The sequence below is a fragment of the Saccostrea echinata genome, unplaced genomic scaffold (genome assembly GCF_033153115.1).
Source record: "Saccostrea echinata isolate AGI-Se365-2 ecotype Australia unplaced genomic scaffold, CSIRO_AGI_Sech_v1 ptg000008l, whole genome shotgun sequence".
NCBI lineage: Eukaryota > Metazoa > Mollusca > Bivalvia > Ostreida > Ostreidae > Saccostrea > Saccostrea echinata.
Genome location: NW_026889757.1, coordinates 6,174,927 through 6,196,279, shown reverse-complemented (window position 1 = coordinate 6,196,279; position 21,353 = coordinate 6,174,927). Strand labels below are relative to the sequence as shown.

The 21,353-nt window shown below is 33.8% G+C and overlaps 2 protein-coding genes across 2 annotated transcripts; both read right to left on the bottom strand.

The window, feature by feature from the left end:
• Nucleotides 1-874: 874 nt before the first annotated feature.
• LOC133181185 (uncharacterized) lies at nucleotides 875-2,482 on the bottom strand. Its single transcript, XM_061315723.1, has one exon. It carries the CDS (start codon nucleotides 2,480-2,482, stop codon nucleotides 875-877), a length of 1,608 nt encoding a protein of 535 aa, XP_061171707.1.
• A 13,311-nt stretch (nucleotides 2,483-15,793) lies between these two features.
• Nucleotides 15,794-20,119, bottom strand: LOC133181325 (paired box protein Pax-6-like). The gene is made up of 3 exons (XM_061315846.1): nucleotides 19,995-20,119; nucleotides 17,953-18,074; nucleotides 15,794-16,351 (listed from the first exon to the last, which is right to left on the bottom strand). Exons 1-3 carry the CDS (start codon nucleotides 19,996-19,998, stop codon nucleotides 15,851-15,853), a joined length of 627 nt encoding a protein of 208 aa, XP_061171830.1. The 5' UTR covers nucleotides 19,999-20,119; the 3' UTR covers nucleotides 15,794-15,850.
• Nucleotides 20,120-21,353: the final 1,234 nt, after the last annotated feature.

Below are 21,353 nucleotides of genomic sequence, written 5' to 3'. Positions count from 1 at the left end.
GTAAATTTTGTACAGTACCAATTTTGATGCACCAGATGAGCATTTCGACAAATGATGCTCGTGCCGAAACGTTGCCCCAACCCAAGTTATACAGTATAACTTGGGTAGCTATTAAATTCATTTCTTAATTGCAGAAATCTTTTGTCATCAACTTGTTTGTCAGTAGGCTGCCTTGATTTAGAAACTGCTCTTGCGTATCGAATCAACTGAGATAATTACCACACTGGTATTGATATTGGTATTTTGCTACATCAATAAGGGAAGTTAACAATAGAAAAGTTGACGTCATCAAGTTTATCATAAAGTTTATTTTCTAGTTTGCCATCAAGGTAAGTAAATATAATAAATACTTATATTTAAAATATAATAAATACTTAAATAATATTTAAGTAAAATATCAATACATGAAGCAGATGTTTTAGATTCCCTGGTGTCTTTTATTTCGAGTTCAACGGGATATATCGAATCAAAGTTTGAATTCAAATAAACATTGCTAATTGATAAAACGTCATTGATATAAAATTATCTATTTGAAAAAATGTCGAATTGAAAACCACAGCAATACACTTCTTCAAGTATGATTTTTAAAATAAATCATGCTTCATAAGAATATAAAACAAACCTGCTAATGATAGGGCACAATTAGTACCCATGGGAATTCCAACATATTAACCCTTAATGCTTCAAAATAAAGAAAAACGGCTAAAGGTTGAATTGTTTGTATACACACATGTATATAAAATAAAAGTATCCTTTTGGAATAGGAACCATTTATTACTTAATTTTTTTTTTAAATTTGTAAAATATTGATATTGTTACTGTTAAATATCCACTGAGTTGATGAATATTTTTTCATCAAATATCCTATTCAGCTTTACCATAAATACTTATACATCTTTACGGTGTTTCCATCACACATCCAAAGATTGTTTTCTTTATCGTTGCACAAACCAAGATTGTACGGAATACTGTGATCATTTCTCGACAAGACTGTAAGAAATTTACCATTCTGATCAATCATCTGGATATTGGCTTTTCCATCAATCACTAAGATCCGCCCCAAGATGTCGGCACAGATGCTGAATGGCCTAAATTTCGACCCATCCTGGCTTCCTCTGTAAGAGAACCGGTGTTTTCCTAAATTATTGAGTACCACCACAGCGTCATAATCTGATATGCAGATGTCTCCGTTCACATTCTCTGTTATATAGATAGGATATCGATACAGAGGCTGACCCTTGTCATCGCACTGACTCTGCCATAGCTCAAGTCCGTTTTTGTTGTAACGGACTACTTTGGATGGATCATGTTGTAATTTGTAATTCTTCATTCCAGCCAGTATGTCACCGCTCCTGTGGGAGGAGTAGATACATCCTGGCTTCCAGTCTCCTGTATTGATAATGGTAGTGGGCCTCCTACCTGATGTGTACTTCTTGACGCAGTTTTCTAATTCTTCAATGAACAGCAGCTCCCCGCTAAGAGTTACCGTATGATATCCCAACAGATCAAATCCATTGGTTTTGATTTCATCTAACTGTTTTCCTGTTTTATTTATGAGAATTATCTGACCATCATTGTTTCCAATCCAGAATTTTTCAGGAGGAACATTTGAAATATGCTTCGACAAATTAAAAGGCAATTTAAATTCGTGGCATTTGATTGGAGGTCTGGTTTCTAAAGTTCTTGTTGTTAATATTAGATTACTAAAGAGCTTCGAGATTTCTTCTCTTCTGATCTTTTCATTCCTATAACTTGGAGCACTGGGTATTCGAAATGTTGGTTCCGAGGAATCGGACTGAAGAATATCTTTTTGCAGCCTTAGTTTTTCATAAGATCTGTGTTCATTTTCATATTCAGTAATGAGGTTTTCGTATTTGCTGATAGTATTTAATGTTACATTTGTCAGGCTATCCAACTCCTTCTTTAGCCAGTTTTCTTCAATCTCGATTTCTTTTATTTTTTCCACCAGAATGGCCTCAGCTAAAAGTTTTAGCTTCTTTACATCTTTATAAAGCTGTATCTTGATTTCGTTGATCCTGCTTTTAGATTTCCTTCTATGATAAAAAAGTTGGCTCAGACGTTCGTGCCAATGGGGGAGAATCGTTTTGTTGATCTTTTTAATTTTTTCTTTACATCGATCATCTTTTTCTTGCAACACGTCTTCGATGCTTTTGAAGGTGTGTCCTTCATGGTATTTTTGCATACATCTGATACAGATAGGACGATGACAATCCTGACAAGCAATATCAAAAGGGAATCCAGGATGTAATCGGCATGTCTCATTTGGCGTGATCTTTCGACTGAGGTACGGGACTATGGTGTGAGCTTTGGTGGTGGTGTTTTTAGCGTGTCTGTCCCGGCATACCTGACACAAACGGTTAGTACAGGTGTAGCAGTAGTACTCGGCATTCCCCTTACATTGTTTACATTCCACATAGTGCTGAGCAAATCTGATACCCCGTCTGGACATCTGAAAGAACATTGTCCAAATCATAGAAAAAACAAAACAAAACAAAAAAAGGAAAAAAAAAATATTCAGGAAATTATTTTTAATATTAAGTGTTCGTTATTTACGTAGGAAAATCATTTATTCTTTTAAATTACATGATCTTAATTTTTAACCGTTCAATGATTTTTACGAGTTGATGGTATCAACTCATGTTAGGTGACTTGTAAGGGATTCCCCAATGTATCGAAACTAATCACATTTTCACTTGAGTATTTTGCGTACGGGTTCTTGTATAATATAGGTTTATTTACAGTTTTCATAATCTACAGAACAAGAATATGTTTCCTGATATGCTTTGAAGTGTTTATAAACATAAATATTTGTTATTCATTTAATTGGAATTTGTGTCTATCCGCGAGAGAAAATAGTGTTAGGGACATGTGGTCAACAAAAGTGACATGTCGTGCAAACAAAGTTTTGATTTATAAATAAATAAAAGTTTTATATAATATAAGAAGTATTTTGAAAACAGTTTTTAAAAGAAAATTTACAAAATTGAACATTGTACAACCCAGGTTATTTTTACAAGATTGACGTGCTGTTGGTATATAAATAAACTTATTCTTGCGCTGTTATGCTAATGAACAGAGCAGTTTTCCCGCGTTAGTGATGTATCACGGTGTAAATTTTGATAAAAACTATTTTAGTGGCATGTTTTAACTATCTTTGAAATATACTTTTAATCTATTGCAATTACTTAAAACAACATAAAAGACTAATTATGCTAATTACCATGTAACTCAAAATGTGTCAATTTAATCGATTTACTCAACATGTCATGAGTTATTCTATCTAAGCAATCTGTCACTCATGCTCAGAATTGTGCTAATTGTCATTGTTATACTTTATTATTTATATGTTACATGCAACTTTGTTAGTCAAGTCCTAGGCTTCGGATTTTTCGGGTGCAATTTTTGGATTTCTAGAATTCACCCTACCGACCTAAGTTATAATAAAGTGCTATTCCATCGTTAGCATTTTTATGTTTCATTGTTGCCGGAAAGTTTTGACACTTATTTCCCCCGGTGATAGATGAATCATTCAACACGGAGAAACTGTTTGTAAACAAAGCGAGAAGTTTGCAGTAAAGAAGGTCAAAGCAAAATAATTACTAATCTCAAACGGAAGAAATGAGCTTGAAAAAACAATTTTGAAATTTTTTTTTTTTTTTTTTTTTTTTTTTTTTTTTTTTTTTATTTACATTATCCATTGTATACATGTCAATATATAGTTACATATAAATATCTACAAGGCAGTATACAAAGGATTTTTTACACACGCAAACATTCATACATCCACTCGCACATATCGGATTGAACTGGAATTATACAGAAGGAGATTGAAGGTTGCGTTAAAAAGAATTCACTATATCAATTATTCACCAATAATAAAATGCAGTTATCAAAAACAGATATAAAACATTCAATAATATTCAATAGATTAATTGGCTTTAAACAAAAACAAAAACATGTCAACTGGGTTCAAACATTATTTTCCATAAGTCCCATTTTTTATCAAAAGTTGACAGTTTAGAGTTATAAATTGATACAGATCTCTCAATGTTATATTTCATTTTCAAATGATTTATTAGACCAAGAAGGTTTGGCTTTTTACACTGTAATGAGCAAGTAAAAATATACTGCTTTGTGTATAATATAACAAAGTTTATAATTAAGTTATCTTTAGTGAGTGGTATTTCACCCAAAATAATATTTTTGATATTAAAACCAATTCTTTTAGCAGTTGTTCTATAGATATACATACTCAAATTTCTCCATAAGTCCACTATGTCATTACAAGTTACAAATACATGTTGAATAGTTTCAATATCCTCCTTACAAAATTTGCATGAATCAGATGTTTTAATGTTAATTTTTTTGAGATAGTAGCCAACAGGAAGAATTCTATGAAGAAGTCGGTATTGAAACCACTGTACAGAAGAATCATTTGTAGTCTTTAAACACACTCGAAAAACATCTTGTGTGCATGTATCATTCAATCCATGAGGGAACAACTCTAAATTCCACTTTGAAATTGCTGTAGGCTTTGTACAATTTTTGTTTATGACATTGTAAATAATTTTTGAACATTTTGCATTTAACAAAATATATTCAAAATAAAATGGTAAATAAGGCAGACAACTTTTCTTCATTTTTGTTCTCTTAATTGCCAGATTTTTTAAGCATTTTGCAATAGCACAAATAACACTATTATACTGCATTACATTTAGAGAAGGAAGATGGAAATTTTGTTGAAAAGCAGACTTTGAAAGAAAAATACAATCTTCAGACATAAAATCTCCAACAGTTTTGACACCTTTTTGATACCAATTTTCTATAAAAATACTCTTATTTTCAATCTTTATGTTAGAATTGTACCATATTGGAATATTACAGGCTTTATTTTTCATATCCATGTCATGTTCCACTTTTTTCATAACATACTGCCAAGAACTAAAAACATCAGACACTTATCCTGTGCAAATCTTATGTATAAATATTTATGTACATATTTTGTATACCTATGAGATGTAATGTCTCAGATTCAAATAAAACATTCAACATTCAACATCTGTATTTTGCTATCAGATAAAGTAAATTAATAGTACTGAAGGCAATAAATAAAAAAAAAAATAAGTGGGGTGTTATTGTTAAATTAAATGTGAACTGCATATTAATAAATGTGAAGAGATCAAGAAATCAAATTAATTCAAGAGTAGATAGATTATGTAAATAGTCAATATCATGCCATTGCGAAGAATTTAAAGTCTTCAGTCGAAAAGCCCAAGAATTGAAATATTAAACATGCATACGTATACATGTATCAATGAAAGTCAAGTAGTTGAATTTCAAGAAAAGCTAAACCGAGAGAAATGATATATAAAATGTGCATATCAATTAAAGTCAAGTAGTTGTATTTCAAGAGTGACTAAACCAAATTAACGAAATGACATATAAAAGTTAATGTTCATTTCAGTTAAAAGTCAAGAAGTTGAATTTCAAGAGTAGCGTTATCAACAGAATTAAAATATTTTTTGTGCATATCGATGATCATAAAAGACAGGGGGGTGAATTTCAAGAGTGGCTTAATCAAGAGAATTGAAATATCAAATGTGCATATAAATTTTGAAAGACAAGGAGTTGATTTTCAATAGTAACTAAATCCAGAATTATTAGGTAATATACATATAAATGAAAGTAAAAGATATGAACTTTAAGACTGGCTTAATCACTAGAATTGGAACATATTGATGTGCATTGAAAATGTAAAATTGTTTGTCAATTTAAGAAAGCAGTGAAAAAATTCAATGAGCATGTTAATGAAATAATTAGGGCCCCGCAAGGATTTGCGGGTGCCCTATAGTAATCACTCTGTCTGTCTGTCTGTCCGTCTGTAACTCTTCCGTCCACAAATTTTCTGTTTTTTTTCTAATAACTTTTTTTAGGGTTGACCAATTAACTTAAAATTTGGTATGTTGGTTGAATAGGCAGTAAGACATATTTTGATGTTAAGTTTGGTTCTCTGTGTCATCCGGTTTGGAGCTGGGGTGGTGGGGTATATTCCTTAACTTTATATAAGAGTGAATGGGCAAAGAGAGATAACTGCTGAGAATGTTCCTATTGTAAACTATGAAAGGCTGCAATGAGTCTCTTGGGATTAATTAACTTTCCTCTCTTGAAGAAAATCAAAAGCATTTATCTTTATCTGCCACATTGAGATTAATTAACACCTCTGTCTGCAAATGAAGTTTGTTTTGAAGTTAAGGTCAATTCTGAATGATGTTTACATTCTCTGAAATGTGGATTTAAATAATGTTCATACTTTATTTTGTTAAAATACACAATGAGTTATGATTTTATTGAATTCTAAAAACAAGATATAGATAAAGATATCGTTTTTATTATTATTTTCTTTTTTTTTCTGCCTTATGTAAATTCAAGAATACTAATTATTTTAACAGGTATTCAGATAATAACCTCATTCTATCATTGCTGAAAAAGTTCTTATTGTAAACTTAGAAGAAAAGGTTGAGAGAGCAGTATAATTAATCCCTTGGGTTTGATTATCTTGCTGGTTTGCAGAATATTTTAGAGGGTTATCTTTCTGTCACTTAATTAACACCTTTGTCTGCAACTGATATTTGTTTTGAAGTTAAGGTCAAGCCTGGGTGATATTTGCATTCACTGAAGGCTGGCATTTAAGAAAACACATGCTTCATTCATTTTTAAATATACATTTGAGTTATTATAGATATGATGTTTTTTACTGCCTTATGTAAATACAAGGATAATATTTACAGATTGTTGGATATTTAGCAGTTGCTGTTGCTTATTCTTTATATATTTTGAAATTTTTTGGAATCAAGTAAAATTCTCATCCCCTAATCTGCACCCTTATATTTCTAACCCTCAGCGGGGCCCTTGCTGACTGGTCAGATTTCTAGTTCAATTTGCGCTATTTGTAAATAATAATTCCCTACTTGTAATACTATTGTAGGTTTGGCCTTTTAATTTGAGATACTTGAGATAATTTAAGTAAGTGTTTCAAGCTTTTTTTTTTCTTTTTTTTCTTTTGTCTATTTAGGAGTTGTTTTAGTTCTGTAATATGATTTTACAAGAGTTGTGCCATTTTTTCCTATTTGAAATTTTTTATTCATTTGATATATAATATTTCTGTCAAATGATATCGAGTGCCCAAAAACTGTTCTCGATAGTTTTAATGACGATAGTCTGTGCTCTGTGACCATTTCAATGATGGTATCCTTTTACATTAATATTTTGTAAAAATACAAATTACTTTAAAATGCAAGCTACATTGTCATTTTACGAAAAATCCCAAAATTAACTAGTACTATTTGTTTTCTATGTTTAAAGGTTCGATCTGTGCTAAATTAATATACATTCCAGCAGATATTAAAAAATTAATAAATAAATATACGTGTTAAAAATACATGATGGAAAAGGTGTAAATAAAATTACATAATTTTATTTCTCAAAGAAAACAAAAAGAAAAGATATTAAAGTGATAGTTTTATTCATTGCACAAAATATCACATAATCCAAATATGGATTAAAGACTTCAACTCATTCATACATTATATAATCAATACCATCAACTCGTAGTAGTACTTTCAGTACTTTGATTTTAAGTGTGTAAATGGCATATGATAACTCTAAACATTGTTCAATGCATAAGGGAAAGTGGAACATAAACATTTTATCTGAATCTGCATGGCAGCTTTTCTTTATAGTAGCGACACAAAACGAAATTGAAAAAGATTATCACAGTTTTTTTAGTCATAATTTTATTTATTTCTATATATCGGATCATCGCATAAGAATAAGGTTAATCAGTGATCCCTTCATGTGTTTCATGTTCAGAGGAAATGAAGTCCTCAAAAAATTTTTCACCCGTATAATAAACTTCAAAAACTTGTTCTTACCTTTTTGAAGTCATTAAGTCACATTCATATACAGCTTGGTGTAAAATACTGACACTGGAAACAAAATGGATAGTCATAGGAAGCAAGAGGTGGAGCTTCCTGTGTCAATTTTCATCACTAGCCAATAGATCTGTCTTCATCTGTGAGATGGCATACATTTAAACCTGGCCTGGCCTCATTTTTGTCATCTAAGTTGGTTCCAAGCCACATGTATCCCTATGATTACAAATCAACGGAGTCCTAGCATCCAGACTTATTAGAACCCTACACTAGATTTTTGACCAATTGCTAGCAAATTTCTACTAATTAAAAGTAGAGGTGTAACAATACATCGATTAATTGTGACGTATAGAGGAAGTCGACTTAAACAAAGATACATAAAATGAAGTATCTTTTTTGGATACTTTCCGTATGTATATAATGTGACAGTTTAGCTTTTAAAATTAGTATTCGCAGAAAAATATGACATACGTCATTAATAATCGAAAGAAAAGTCATATTTCTTTTTCAAGCAATCAAAAAGAAAATGATCTTAATTTTCTGTAATTTTGGTTTATGAAAAGACAAAAACCTTTAAGACCTTTAAAAGTTTATTTCTGTTAAAAAAAGGTGACATCTATATTTTTCTTCTGTAAAATGAAAAATCCCCAACCGATTCCAAATGCAAGAGCATGCTATGAGTATTTCAATTTTTAAACCAAGACAGGCTACTGACAAATAAGTTGATGTTACACGGATTTTAACAACTTTGTTTACATTCAGCAATCCTTTGGATGATAGAATGGCCCTGTTGTTCAAATGCAACCAATCGTCGGGTCGTATTTTGTCTGACGTGTTTCAAACCAATTGTTAAGTGTCATTCTTTTTATACTAGATCTGAACTACCGATTATTCCGTCTACCTGATCAATATCAAGAGCTCACGGCAGGTATGACCGGTGGACAGGGGATACTTACTCCTTCTAGGCACCTGATACCACCTCCTGGGTTTCCAGGGGTCCATGTTTTTGAATCGTAATTTCACTGGATTTACATGTATGAGATGAGTCAATGTTCGTTATCTATTAAAGAGCGTAATTTTATCACCAGGGTCCCCATTATGCACAGATCAATCAATCTCATTGCATTTCAGTTGATTTAAGGTTTGATCTAATAGTCAAATTACCTCTTTTCTAAAGTTTCTGCACTCCAGCTATAATTGTGATTTTCTTACATTCTTTTTATCCTTGAATACATGTACGTAAACGTAATTCTTATATTTTTCTTATAAGTCGTTTTCAACCACTTTATACATAGGTTAAACTTTTTGATCCTAATGCTGAGAACAGATTGTTTTTAAAATAATTTTTCTTCTTTGATTTTTTAAAAGACGCAATCTTTTCGAGAAAAAAGTCTTTGCAGAATAGGTTCAATTTCTGATTATTTTTTTCCCCCTCTTTTCAAAAGGGTTTTGAAATCTTTGCAATATAATTTGTTTTAGTTGTATAGCTTGCTCACTAACTGTATTTTTATGATGTCTACTACACTGTTAAGTATGGTTTCCCGATAGGACTATTTGCAAAAGCTCAACAGCGCGTTCAGAAAAACACGCTAACACACAACACGCCATCGCGCTAAGACATTATTGAACAACACGCCGTCATGCTAACACAAGTTCGCACAACACGCCGTCGCGCTATCACAAAGTTGTGTCAGCGAGTTGTGTGACAGCGCGACAGCGTGTTGTGTAAAGTTGCGTTAGCGCGACGGCGTGTTGTGTGACAGCGCGACGGCGTGTTATGTAAAGTTGTGTTAGCGCAACAGCGTGTTGTTTGAAGCGTGTTAGCGCGACGGCGTGTTTTGTTCGGTGACGTGTTTTGTATAATTGTGTTAGCGTGATGGCGTGTTGTGTGTTAGCGCGATGGCGTGTTTTTTTCTGAACGCGCTATTGAGCTTTTGCAAATGGCCCTATCTGGACACCATAGTTTAGCCCTTGAAGATTAATTTGTTTGCATTCGCATTTGCCTGTGCTGGAAGTTGTTAATAAGTTTGACTAAGGATATTATACTGTGTAATAATTGCCTTGTCACACACACACACACACACACACACACACACACAGAGTGAGAGAGAGAGAGAGAGAATTGGCTATTGACAGAGGAAAGGAATCAATATTTTTATTGGGCTATAGTTTTTTCGAAGTTACAGGATATTATGATATTCTTCTGCTGTTGAATAATGTGATCATTTAATCAATCATGTTCTACATGCAGCAAAAATGATGCAATTTTCTCTCTAGTCAATGCATTATGACGCTCTGAATTACGTCATTCTTCCTTAATCCTGAATTTTTTCAAAAATGGCAAAGAGTTGAAGCTGATTTTCAATATTGTGTTTAGAGCCCAATCTCTGATCCAAACTGTGCAATAATAATATTATTATATAATTAAAGAACTTCTTTCGAAGATTATAAAACATGTTTAATTTTTTGGATCGAGGGATGGGCTCATTATAAAGTACTCAAAACACCTGTTACCTGCAATTTCAAGAACATTGCAATTTCACTAAGCCATGTTTTAATACCTGATCTCTCAGAAGAAAGTTTCTCATAGAAAATGAAAGCACAAAGTCTCTACTTTATTGGTATTTGAAATGGGGCATAGGGTCTTGACCAATTGGTTTATGGACAGGGTCATTTTACGCATAAAGTGAACCTAGCTCTTTGTTACTTTCAGAGTTCATGGTTTTGTACTCAACGTAGAATAAAAAGAAGTTCATGAGCATCGTAGATTGAATAAAATATGCACAAATATATATCTTGAGTTTGGCACAACCTAAATTCCATTAGCAATTCCAAGTTATATTCAATCCCGGTAGAAAAAGTGAAGTTGGCTTTCCCCATCAGGAAAAAATAAACATGAAATCATATACCCCCTTGTAGCTAAGGGGATTGTGATTACAACCTTTGCTTAATTTGGAAATTCTAGCATACAGAAACAATGGAACAGCTCACTACATATACACCGCTATATATTACACTGTTATCAAACTCATCTTTCATCTTGATATCTTTAAAACAAGGTTGAGGCGTAAAACTCTTTACAAAGCGTGCGATCTGATATCCGAGTACAGTAGTTATCGATTATTTCCTAATGTTATTGTATCGTATTACAATGTTTCTGAGCAGAAAGTTATTAATTATTATTAATGTAATAATTATACACTAAGATCTAAATTCCATAACATTTTTAGGTTGCATTATTTAACATTAGCAGAGCTAGTTATCAAATGATTGAAAGTTTGAACACCATTATCTTTTTACCAATTAAAATATTTTTCATCTATATGTGTATTGGTTTATGGTATTATTTAAAAAAAAATAACGTCTATACTTCATGTCAAATAATAATGATCGAAGAAGTTAGACTCTACAATGCTGTGCATGGGTTATGATTCATCATTTAACAAGTGTATTTGTTTAATCAATTTGCTACTAGTGATGTTAAATAATTTTGATTATGTGAAGAGAATATTTACAATGTCCACACCCTGGAAACACAAATAAAATTTGAGACTTGCACTAGTGAATAGTCATATCAGGTAGGTCATCAAAAGCGTGTTTGTCTAAAATGTTTGCAAACAACAAGGATCTTCAAAAGTTTTAAAAATTAAGATAAAAAAGAATAAAAACCCGATATTAAAATAGATAACCAATAAAATCCTACAAGATTATTTCAATATGCACATTTAGAAACAATATAAATAAAGCATTTAACATATATAATTTTGTTCTTTTACTTTGAAATAAAAATATTTTAAAAAATAAACACGATTCTGCCTTTAAAAAATCATTTTCAATAGCCCCCCCCCCCCCAAAAAAAAATTAAAGGCCATATTTGCATCAATATTTATAGGCAAGTCCTGAAATAAATTTGAGTTAGAGCCAAATTAGTGACCAGACCAACTTTGCTTTTCTTTTCCTTCCTTCGAGAACTTTTCACTCATATTTCAAGTTAAAGGCTTCAAAATTAGATCTGTATTTTCCATCGTCCAGTGAGGGATTTTTTTCGTGTCAGCACGCACTTAAACATTGTTATTAAGCCCACTTTGGAGGACCTGTCTCATAGTCACCCGGGGGATTCAAATGGGTTAAGGATCAACTCCATATCCCGCAGCTCGAACCACTTCCAATACGCCGGTCAATATTCTACGTTACACCGGCGACGCCAGGCCAGGTTTGAAGCCAGACCAGGTTTTATATAGTGCCATAAAGATGATGCCACACTTTGCAGTCATCGAGGAAAAAACCCAATAGATTTCTCACAGTAGCCTTTCTAGTTTTCTGGCTTGTAACTTTGACATTTGACAGAAAAAAAATCGTTTGCATCTTGTTAACTCACCAAAATCAAAATTTGTCAGTTAATTGTCTGTGTTGTTTTAACAATTTCATCTTCTTCTACAGAACCCCTGAGATAATTTCAACCAAACTTGGCACAGAGTTCGGTAAATGTCATTCAACTTTATTCAAATGAAAGGCCACACCCTCTTCCAAGAGGAGATAATTTAGAAATAGTGCAAATTGGGTGGGGTCATTTAAACCTTTTTCTAAATAACCATTGGGACAGTGAAGATGAATCTTATGTAAAAGCTTCCTGATAAAGTGTAAATTCGAATTTCTTTATATCATGACCTCTAGGGTTAGGGTGGGGCCATTATGGGCGATCAAACTTTTACATGGGAATATAAAGGAAAAAAATTTAAAGATCTTTTTCACGGGACCACAAAAACTATGATTAGTCATATTCATATGACAGCAACACAGTTTTCCCTTTATAACATTACCAACTTTTGGGGGCAATATCTCGCAAATTAAATCCGTTTGAATATGTCTAGTATGTTTTTCACGTTGTCCCACACTAAGGAAATTCAGGAACGGGTCAAAATTGTCCGATTCCGTTTGAAGGTTGAAAATATTTACAGGTAAATTACAAAGGATATAGTGACAAAAATGAGTGTTACGCCGACAACGGGAAATAAGAATGTGAAATTCGTCTATAATTGCTTAAGAAGAAATAAATGCATAGAAAGTTTCATTAATGTACTGTTATTAATCTCTAAAAATCCGCCATTGATCAGTTACTGTAAAACAATTTTCTGCCAATTATTTAATTTTTTGTTCACATGACATTTTTCAATAGGTCTAGTTTTAAAGCCCTTGTCAATAATCATTTTCCAAAAAGTTTCATTATCCTTTCTCGATCTTTTTATCATGATAACCAGAGTATCAGGTATTTGAAATGCTGGTTGCGAGACTTTGGACTGGAGAATTTCTTTTTGTTGCCTTGGGTTCTCATAAGATCGCCGTTCATTTTCATATTCAGTAACAAGGCTTTGTGTTTGCGGACAGTATTAATTTTGATGTTGCGGTTCTTTTACCTATCATACTCGCTTTGATCGTCTCGATTTCTATCATTTTCCCCGCCTGAATGGCATGGGTTAAATCTTTTATTTTTTCAGCATCTTCTTGTATTCTTTTCTTGATTTCAGTTACACTCTCTTCTGATCTTGTTCTATGGCCTGAAAATTGGGTCAGACGATCGCGCCACTTCGAGAGAATCTTTTCTTTAATCGTATTTACTTTATCCTTACAAGGAGAATCCAACTTTTCTAGTGCTTCATTGATGTTTTTTTAAAAGTGTGTCCTCTGTGTTCATCTTTTATGCCTCTGATGCAGGCCGGAAGTTGACACTCCCAACCAGCCATGTTGTTGAAATGGTCCGGATGGACGCTGCATGTTTCGGATTCTCTCGTTGTAGTTGACTACACGTAAAGCGTGGGATTTGGTCACGGCATACCTGGCACATACTCTTGCTCACATTTCTTGGAGAATAAATTTATATTTTTTTTCTTTGTACTTTATGTTTGTACTTATTTTAAAACTCAGAAAAAATTACACTGTTTTCGGTGTTTGACGCTAGAAGAGAGTGCAAGACTTTTCAAAAGCAGTCAGTATGGCGTCTGCAGGGTGTTCCTTTTGAGAAATTTGCAAAACATTAAAACAAGTAAAAGGTTAGGCCCTATTCTTTTTTCTAGTGAAATATAGTTGCAAATATATTGACAAACATAAAAATGTTTTCCATAGATGTTCACCACAGGTACTTGTGGACAGGACCCTCCCCCCCCCCCCCCCCGAATATATCCGGTAGACAGACACCTCGGCCCAACGACACCTCGGCCCGTCGCGCTTGACACCTCGGCCCTGACAGATCGGCCCAAAATTATTGACACCTCGGCCCATACTAAAGACACCTCGGCCCAAGGAATTTTTTTTTTAGAATAATTATCTGTATTCACTATGGTAATATAAATGTATGTATGTTTATAATGACGATATGTATACGATAAACGGGCAAATAATTTCAGAATTTTTGAACGAACGACAGCATAGATGTCAGCTGCTGTATTTATTGAGTGGGAGATAGGAGATCTATTTATTTATTTATTTTGTTGCTTATGAAAATGCAACTTTATTCATTTCATAATATTTAGAATTCTTTTACTTAAAAATCACTTTGTAGTAGGGGCGTATTGTACACTTAACTATATATAATAATTATATTTATAAACCAGTGCACAGTAGCATATGTCCTTAGGTATTCTGTCCTGATCAATAAGATGTCTTAATTGATTCTTTTTAGCCTGCTCGTAATTAACTCCTCATTGTCACCACCCCATATGACACGCGCTTGAGACTTCGAAGGATGCGCTGCGTCTTCTTGTTTGTTTAACGATTAGCACTATGTGATAGACAATTTTTTTTTTAATTACCGTCAATTTACTCTCGGAAGATTATTCAATTATTTTCTTTTTTATTTCATGGATATATATAATAATATAATCCGTCGCATATAATCCCTATAATAATAAAATACTTAAGAAAATATCAAATAAATATGTTTAAAATAATACATTTTTGTTTGTGCCGAGGTGTCTTTTACGTGAGCCGAGGTGTCTCAAATCTTGGGCCGACCCGTCGGGGCCGAGGTGTCAATGGGCCGAGATGTCGTTGGGCCGAGGTGTCGTTGGGCCGAAGTGTCTGACATTCATATATCCCACAGGTCAAAAAATATTTTTATGTATTTTTTTTTCATAAATTATTCTTCTAGTACACATTTACAATGTATTCCATAAGAAAAATCCAAAAAATAATACAGAATTAACGTTTTACTAAAAAATCATACCCGCGGTATGCTCATTCTAAAAATTTCAGTTTTGTGTACTGGGCTTACTGCTCCAAGATCAGATCGAAGAGCTATGAGATGGTTAAGTTAATCATCTCTGTCCAACAGCTGTCATTGTGCGCGTTTGTTATACCCCCGTATCGAAAGATCCCGGGAATATATTGTTTTTGTCCTGTCTGTTTGTCTGTTATCAACTTTAACCTAGCCCATAACTATTGCGCTGTCAAGGGTAAGGCTTTAATATTTGACATGAGTGTTCATTATGACAAGACCTTTCCATTGGTACAGAAATTTTTGATCATGTGACCTTTGACCTACATTTGAAAAACTTTAACACTTTGTGCCAAGTTCGGTTGAAATTTGCCCAGTTGTTCTGGAGAAGATGAAAATTTTACGATAACGACGACAACGTCAACGACAGGTAACAGACAAATTCCGATCAGAAAAGCTCCCTGGAGTCTTTGGCTCAGGATTGCTTTGTTAGATGTTTTTAATATTGATAGAAAATTATCTAGTCTTTCATATGTAAATTTCTCTTATAAAATTGTCTGATTCCTCTTTTCTGTATGGTATTTTTTACAATTTTATTTTTTCCAGTGCTGTATTTATTTGAACACAACCAAATCTTTCTCTCACTGAGTGTCCATTTCTTGCATAAGTTCCTGGTACTCTAAATCTGCTATCCAATCATACCCGTCGTATACTGCGGATTTTCCATTCTTTCCTGAAGTGTTTTTCGACCATACCCGTCGTACTGCGGATTTTCCATTCTTTCCTGAAGAGTTTTTCGATCATACCCGTCGTACCGTCGACCACGTGCATACCGTTCCTTCCGATCAGCAGCTATATTGTTTTCTGATTCGCAGGTAAAACATGATCTGGGGCGTTTGGTTCTGGTTATTCTTTGACCGGAACTGGTTATGTGATTGGGTGGTGCAATTTCTAGTGGTGTAGAGGATTGGTTGGACACAATGACGTCAGACGTTGATAGACACATATCGAATGATGAAGAATGCGTAATGAGAGCTGACGTATTTGATGGATGAATGACTGTATTAGATGAACAAGCCTTCCAAATGTATTTTCCACGCACACATTTGAAATGAACTCGCTTCTCCGATTGGTTGCGAATTTTAGCAAGAATCCTCTTTGCTTTTGTACGTCTATTTGAAAACCAAGTCTACAAAGTAGAAATGAGATAATCAAAACTTAAAGTATGCTATAGAATACGATTTTTTTTTCTTTTGCAAATTTTCCAGAAGATTTTTTTTAACTAACTTTTTTTTTATTTTTACGCTTTATTGTGTAATTGCATACATACTGCATATATTTAATGTCATAATGTTAATGTGACAAGGCTATCCGATCCTCAGCCAGGAAGGATAACTCTTTGATTTATTGTTTAATTCAAAAAGTCTCAAAATGAAGTTAAAATATGAAATCTTTTCATGCAACAATTTTCATTTTATGCATCTCAATGTGATTCCAGGTTCTTTGAAATTTTAGAAACAGTCTTTTAAAACGTTGATATTTTTACCCTATAAAGGTATGTTAAAAATACAGATTTAAAGAAATTGACTTTTCCTTTAATTTAGCCTTAGATACCAATTCAAATTAGCATGATATGAAATTAGAAATGATTTATGGTGTTTTGAATTGATAGGGAACACTTTATAAACTATGCATTATAAAATAATCGAAGTACATAGAAGAAACTAAAGTACTGTTTAAGTATAAAATCATGCAATTTTCTTCAATGCCTGGATACCTATTGTTTTTTATCCTAAAATGTTTTTGTTGATCAATTTCTAATTAGAAAATGCATAGTAGGTGTCTTTATTCGCATTTCCTGAAATTTTACTTGAGATTTACTAATTTTTTCCTATATAATATAATTAACTTTAATGATTAAGTTTGAACAATTGCAGTGGGTAAATTCACATTACTTTGAGAATTCAGAGACATTTTTGTGAGCATTTTCAATTAATCAATGCCTGATTTTCAGAACCTGAGGATCGGCCTACCTTAAATTTTACTTTCCTTCATATTGGTAACAATGGTATCATGCAGAACATTTCAATTTTATTGCTCCCTGCTTTTGAGAAAGCCCAAGGACATTAAAACTCATTCGTCAATTATTCTGTTTGTCTGTCTGTTATATAACACTTTATAATCTTGGTCATAACTTATAAATGAGGGCTTCTATATTTAAGATGAGTATTATTGTGACAAGACATTTCAGAATGACCTCATGACCCGTAGAACGCGGGGGGGGGGGACTTTTTCTGAGTATAGTATTTTCCTATAGTAAATTTTTCTTTAAATGCTGGTTGCCCCCACCCCCACTTTTTGTTGCAGTAAGGTCGAGCAGTTGCAAATTCCATGATTTGGACGGTTAATTAGTTTTTTTTTTTTTGGCTTGTTAGATTATTTTGGAAAGTAGGCCCCCTCACTTTTTGGTTTTTTTTTCTGCTTGTCAGATTTTTGGGGGAAGTCCCCCCCCCCCAACTTTTGAAAACAATGCTACGGGCTGCCTTGAAACTTTACCCCGACCAATAAGATCCCGAAACCAGAATTCTCTGAATATACTTGTTAAACTATAACAAGGGCATCGCAAAGTGGAGCGTCCCCTCGCAAAAGGGCACATCGATCCTGATATAAATTATTACATGCGTAATTTCCGTTACGCACGCACTCACTCACTCACCCACTCGCACACAACTGCTTTACTGTATTCTCTCCAACTTCGTTGCGAGGGAATAATACAACAGAAAAACTTACCTTGATACGTTTGGTTTTTTCTTTCAGACGCTGTGCTAAGCTTTGTATTTCCTGGTCTGATGGATATGGCGACTGTCGGAACGAGCTTTCTAATATAAGAACTTTGTGAGGCGGAAATCGATCTGAAAAAAAGTAATAAGCAATTTAATTGAAATGAGGACATATTAAGGGGACCTAAATCTTCAACAGTTCAAAGGAGGCTTAATTCGTTCGGTTATGAGTTCAATGAATCCGAACTCTTTTTAAAAATTATGAAAATCAATGTTATAAGGACTTTGTAGATAGACATATCACATATCATTAGATTGATCAATATGATTGGCAATCTCCTCTGAAAATGTAGATATCATTTGTAAGATTTGAACCAATATTTGTGGCTCAAACAAAAACTCAGAAGTCATGATTTGGACGTATTTGTATGGAACCTGCATATGGAAATTTAAAGATGTAATGACTTTTTTGTTTTTACTAAAAAAATCTATAATATTGACCAAGGAAAGCCTAATTCAGTATTTATACTATTTTTCTGGACAATTTTGAAGAAATGGGTAAGAGATTGATCATTCGTTGTTCTTACTAAAATCTTTCATGGTAAGAGAGATAACTCATTGAAATAAATGGCTATTCTGACAAATTTTGCTGAATTTCTTTGCATATCAGTTATGATTTAGATTTCATTGGAAAAGCAAGATTTTGTATGATTGAACACTGAGACATCCTCACAATGTCAAGGTTTTGTGATTTCGGAGTTTGTGAGGATGACACTGAGAGGGAAGATGAACATTAATGAGCTTTATGAAAAAATCGCCATCATTATTTTGACCTAATACCACAATGGACACTCATCGCTGAAAGTGTTGAAGGCATTTTATACTAATACTTGGAATCTCAGGCGATTGTACATTGTACGTACTTTGCAGCATTGTGAACTCAAAATAGTAGACTTCAGAATTAATCCAATAGTTGATAAATATTTATCTTTGTTTTTTTTTCTCTCAAAACATAAGCCCCCCCCCCCCCCCAACAGGAAGAAAGGCCTCAATAGATGTTAAGGTTATAGGGTAGACGGGGGGGGGGGGGGGTGGGTGGGTGGAAATCCTCCAGAAAAAGCAACAAAGTACAAAATAGAGTTATGAGAAGTGAAAATGTTTGAATCAAGACTGCAAGGGAAGCTAGTTGATAAAAAAGCAAATCGTAGTACATACGTATTCTTGAGGAGGGGATTAACATTTTCATCTATAACAAATGATAAACTTGATATTGGAGGGGGGATGTGGTGAATGTTTGAACAATCTGAATTTAGTGTAGAAAATCCCCAAATTTACAGTGGTTTTGATTTGTTATTGGTCTTTTTCTTTTCCCCAATTAATTAAACACCCCCAGTATGGAATCCCCTTCACCTTATCATTAGAGCAAATGTAAATGAATGGGGTTCTGTTGTTTTATAAAAAGTCAAAAAAATCTCAACAGGTTGCAGACTGCATGAAAATGTCAACAACAGACGAGCACTGTTTCTGTACGACTTAATACTTAGTCTGATGATTAATCATTTCTCGTCCGATTGTAATATGTCTGTATATTTCATTCTTAAAGTCCCCATCGTCTTTCCCAATATGCATTTTTATTTTTTTAAAAACTTGCTGGATAATCACATATTTAAAAATATGTATACCAAACTAACTAAAACGTAGCTACATTTTGCTTGTACCCCCTCAATAATAACGTCTGATGACCTTTTCTTGCACGTCAAGGAATATTTCTTGGTGGTGCCCCCCCCCCCCCCTCAAAAAACTGAAAATGTTTGATGCCCCAACCCTCCAATTGAAATAGCTTCCTACGGGCCTGAAAGTCAAATTCTCATCATTCTATAAGCTTAAAAAAGGACTACTAGTACATAGGCCGCACTGGCTTATTTGGAACTCCAAACAATGCTCAAATAAATATCAGCACGGACTTAGAAACACTTGTCTTGAGAGATGCATGAAGATTCTTCATGTATTAACAAGTGTAAATCTAATCCCCATAAAAATATAAGACCTTACCCATGGCGATGCCTCTCCTAGCCTGCTAAGTGGGATGGGTGAAATCTGAGAAAGTGCGGGAAATCGGTAGAGCGGCTGCTGGAGGTCGTCTGCTTTGTAATACTTGCAACAGTGACAGGAATTCGTGCCGCGTGTGATGAATTAACTAGGTCAAAGTTAAGATTCCTAGATGGTGACCGGTGCAGTTGGGAGAGAGGCCTAATGTTACAGTATTTGCATCTTTACAGGTGCCTTTTCTTTCTAGCAAATGAGCAGGAAAATGCTAGATAAAAGTTCTGACTCAAATATGCAATCTTTTTTCCTACAAAAGGGTTATATTGCCTTTTTACAAAATTGCTATTTTTTGGATTAAACAACTTGAATTTAAGTCAAATTCCTTCTTACTTATCAAGCTTATACATGCATGTGTCAACTCCCCCCCCCCCCCCCTACCGTGGCTTTGATGATGAACATATGTAGCTGTAGCGAATTTGTAAACGTTAAACTTTTGGAACCCATATGATATTTACACAAATATTTGACCAATTGCAAGATATATGATATATTGAGAGCCATCAAAGAAAACGAAACAAGAATGGATATCTAATTCTCTCTCTCTCTTTCTCTCTCTCTCTCGGGAATAAAATATCTAGACTCATTGGCAGATTCAGAGGGGGCCCAGGGGTCCGCCCCTACACAAGATTAATAAAGAAATTATTTGTTGGGGGATATTGCATTAATTATACGCAAAATATAACTTTAGATAAGTCAAAAAAAACCTGAAAATAAAACTCCTAAAATCTGAAAGCTTCTAGAGCCCAACCCTGGGTCCCCACCCCAGACACCCAAATGGTTGCCCCCCCCCCTTTTTTTCAAGAATCTGGATCCGCCACTTAGGCATGCTGGAGTAGGGATATATCTAGCTAAACTGCTGTGTGTTTTGAACATCCAAGGTTTTGTTTTTGTCACTTGCCATTTTGTACACGTATTGACACAATCTGAGACTGATAACATTCCAAATGCATATTTTGCGAGTACAAATTTTAAAACCGTTTACAAAATGTGCTTTGTCAAATGTACAATTTACATGTTCAAATTCCAGAAAGATTTAGAAAATGTACAAGCTGATTATAACATTAAGGAGAAACCCCACTCTGGTTCATAATAAAGTGGGAAATTCACTCTAAAGTAGGAGTCCCAACCCTTCCATGGAAAGTCTGCTCGAGAGCAGGATTTCTCCCCCGGGGGAAATTCTGCCTTAGATTAGAATTTTTCGGGGGGGGGGGGGATCCTACTCTATTACTCTATGACACAGGTTATTATTTATGGATGCAAAATGAGCGAGTTCAAAATATAACGTAGTTATATTTTTCAACCAAA